At 35.8% G+C, this 2459-nt stretch overlaps 1 protein-coding gene across 1 annotated transcript; it reads right to left on the bottom strand.

Moving 5' to 3' along the window:
* Positions 1-1031: 1031 nt before the first annotated feature.
* Positions 1032-2063, bottom strand: ZNF146 (zinc finger protein 146). The gene has a single exon (XM_024732028.1). The coding sequence runs from the start codon at positions 1947-1949 to the stop codon at positions 1071-1073; it is 879 nt and encodes a 292-aa protein (XP_024587796.1). The 5' UTR covers positions 1950-2063; the 3' UTR covers positions 1032-1070.
* Positions 2064-2459: the final 396 nt, after the last annotated feature.

The raw sequence follows: 2459 nt of genomic DNA, 5'->3' as shown, positions 1-2459 counted from the left end.
TTTATATATAAAACTGAAGTCCCCTCTAACCAATCCAATCCCCCCCCTCTCCCACACGCATTCCCTTCCCTTCTCCACTCTTCACAGGCAACCACTATCAAGAGTTTGGTCTGTATCCTTCCAAACCATTTCAAAAACATTTAAAAAACATACATACATATATGTATCCATTACCAATATATAGCACTGAAATTTTGAGGGAAGTTTTATTCAAATTTACAAAACTGTCATCGTAATATATGTCATTCTGCAACTTTATCTTTCCCCCTCAACGTGATTTTTGAGATCTTTCTCTGTAATACATATAGATCTCATTTATTACATTTTACAGATATACAGTATTCCATCATAAGTACTTTCCATTTTGTTGCTGATGGGCATTTAAGTTGTTTCCAATTTATGACTACTACATATCATGCCACAGTAAATAGCCTGGTACACATTTCCTGAGCATACAAACTCAGAGTAGAATTGCTAGGTGTTTTTCAATTTGCTATAAGGAATGTTTCCCAACTCCCAAGGTCATAACCCTTTCAGTATATAACTTTTTCATATTACTATTTTTAACCTAACCCCCTTGGATCTTACCTTTGTGTATAGTTCGTATTTTTTTTTGTCCCTTGGAGAACAAATTACCTCCAAATCATTTTTTAAATAGTCCCATTATATTCTCATCTCCTGATGCCATTTCTATATTATAAATTCTAATAAATGCATAGGTGTTTCCAGAATCTCTTCTGTTCTGCTAAATCAATACCATAAAGGTCTCTTCCTAATACTTGCAACCTTTTTTTTTTTTTACATTGGTGAAGAAGATCTCCAGATCCATGCAGACGGCAATGTTAAACATGTTTTCCATTCCCAATTTTAGTGGAAATGCATCTAAAGTTTCAGCATTACCTGTGCTGTATGTTTTTTTTTTTTTTTTTTGCTGGATATTATCATACAAATGTCTTTCTCTTCAGGATGAATTCTCTGGTATCCTTTAAGTTTTTAGCTTTTGTTTCTCTCATTTGTGATGCTTTGAGATGTAAATTCCTGATGAACACCTTTCATGTATCCACAGGTTTTTAATGAGTATGAATTTTCTGGTGTCTAATATGGTGTGATTTCTGGCTGAAAGCTTTCCCACATTCACTACATTGATAAGGCTTCTTACCTGTGTGTATTCTCAAATGTAGAGCAAGGGTTGAGAATTGAGAGAAAGCTTTCCCACACTCATTACAACCATAGGGTTTCTCACCTGTATGGCTTCTCACATGCACCGTAAGAGATGAACTTTGAGAGAAGGCTTTTCCACATACATTGCATTCATAAGGCTTATCACCTGAATGAATTCTCACATGTACAATAAGTGACGTTCGCTGAGAGAAGGCTTTTCCACATTCATTACATTCATAGGGTTTCTCTCCAGTGTGAATATTTTGATGTTTTATGAGGTACTTCTTCTGACCAAAAGCTGTTCCACATTCACTACACTTAAAGGGTTTCTCTCCAATATGAATCTTCTCATGCTCAGTAAGGTTTGATTTGCCACTGAAAGTTTTCCCACACTCCTTACATACAAAGGGCTTCTCTCCTGTGTGAGTTCTCTGGTGTCTGATGAGGTTCGACTTCTGAATGAAAGCTTTCCCACAATCCTTACACTCAAAAGGTTTCTCTCCAGTGTGAATTTTCTGATGGGTAAGAAGGTTTTCCTTCTGGCTGAAGGATTTTCCACATTCATTACATTCAAAAAGCTTCTCTCCAGTATGGGTATTTTGATGTTTAATAACATACTGCTTTTGGCTGAATGCTTTTCCACATTCATTACATTCAAAAGGTTTCTCTCTATTATGAAAATGCTCATGCTCAGTGAGAGTTGATTTGTGGCTGAAGACTTTCCCACATACTTTACAGGCAAAGGGGTTTTCCCCACTACAAATTCTCTGCTGACTGAGGTGTGACATCTGAATGGAAGCTTTCCCACATTCACAAGATTTCTCTCCAGTATGAATTTTTTGATGAATGAGAATTTACTTTTAGCTGAAGGTATTTCCACATTTCTTACATTTGTAGGGCTTCTCTGTGTTTGACCTTTCAAATGCAGAGTAAGAGATAAGGTTCAAGAGAAAACTTTATCATACTTAGTACCTTCAAAGCTTTCTCTTCAACTCTAAATTTTCTAATACTCAAATGAAGTTTTGTTACATTCACTGGTTTCTCTCCAGTATGAATTTTCTTCTACTCAATTTGTTATCTAGCTAAAGGTTTTTCAATATTCCTTAGAAGCACAGGGTTTCTCTCCAGCCTGACTTCTACATTTATGAGGTGCAACATGTGAGTGAAAGTTTTACCACATTCAGTAAATTCATAGGTTTTCTCTCCAGTATGAATGCTCTGATATCATATGGGGTTCAAAATTTTTTAAATGAAGGCATTTCCACACTGATTTACACCTAAAGGGGGTTATTACCACA

This window comes from Neophocaena asiaeorientalis, unplaced genomic scaffold, assembly GCF_003031525.2.
Source record: "Neophocaena asiaeorientalis asiaeorientalis breed wild unplaced genomic scaffold, Neophocaena_asiaeorientalis_V1.1 scaffold4472, whole genome shotgun sequence".
NCBI classification, from domain to species: Eukaryota; Metazoa; Chordata; class Mammalia; order Artiodactyla; family Phocoenidae; genus Neophocaena; species Neophocaena asiaeorientalis.
The sequence above is the reverse complement of the archived record's forward strand: the minus strand, read 5'-3'. Positions and strand labels throughout refer to the sequence as shown.

Bases quoted from the DNA above. Each gene is read 5' to 3' on its own strand.
- ZNF146 (XM_024732028.1), bottom strand. From the start codon at position 1,949: ATGTCACACCTCAGTCAGCAGAGAATTTGTAGTGGGGAAAACCCCTTT.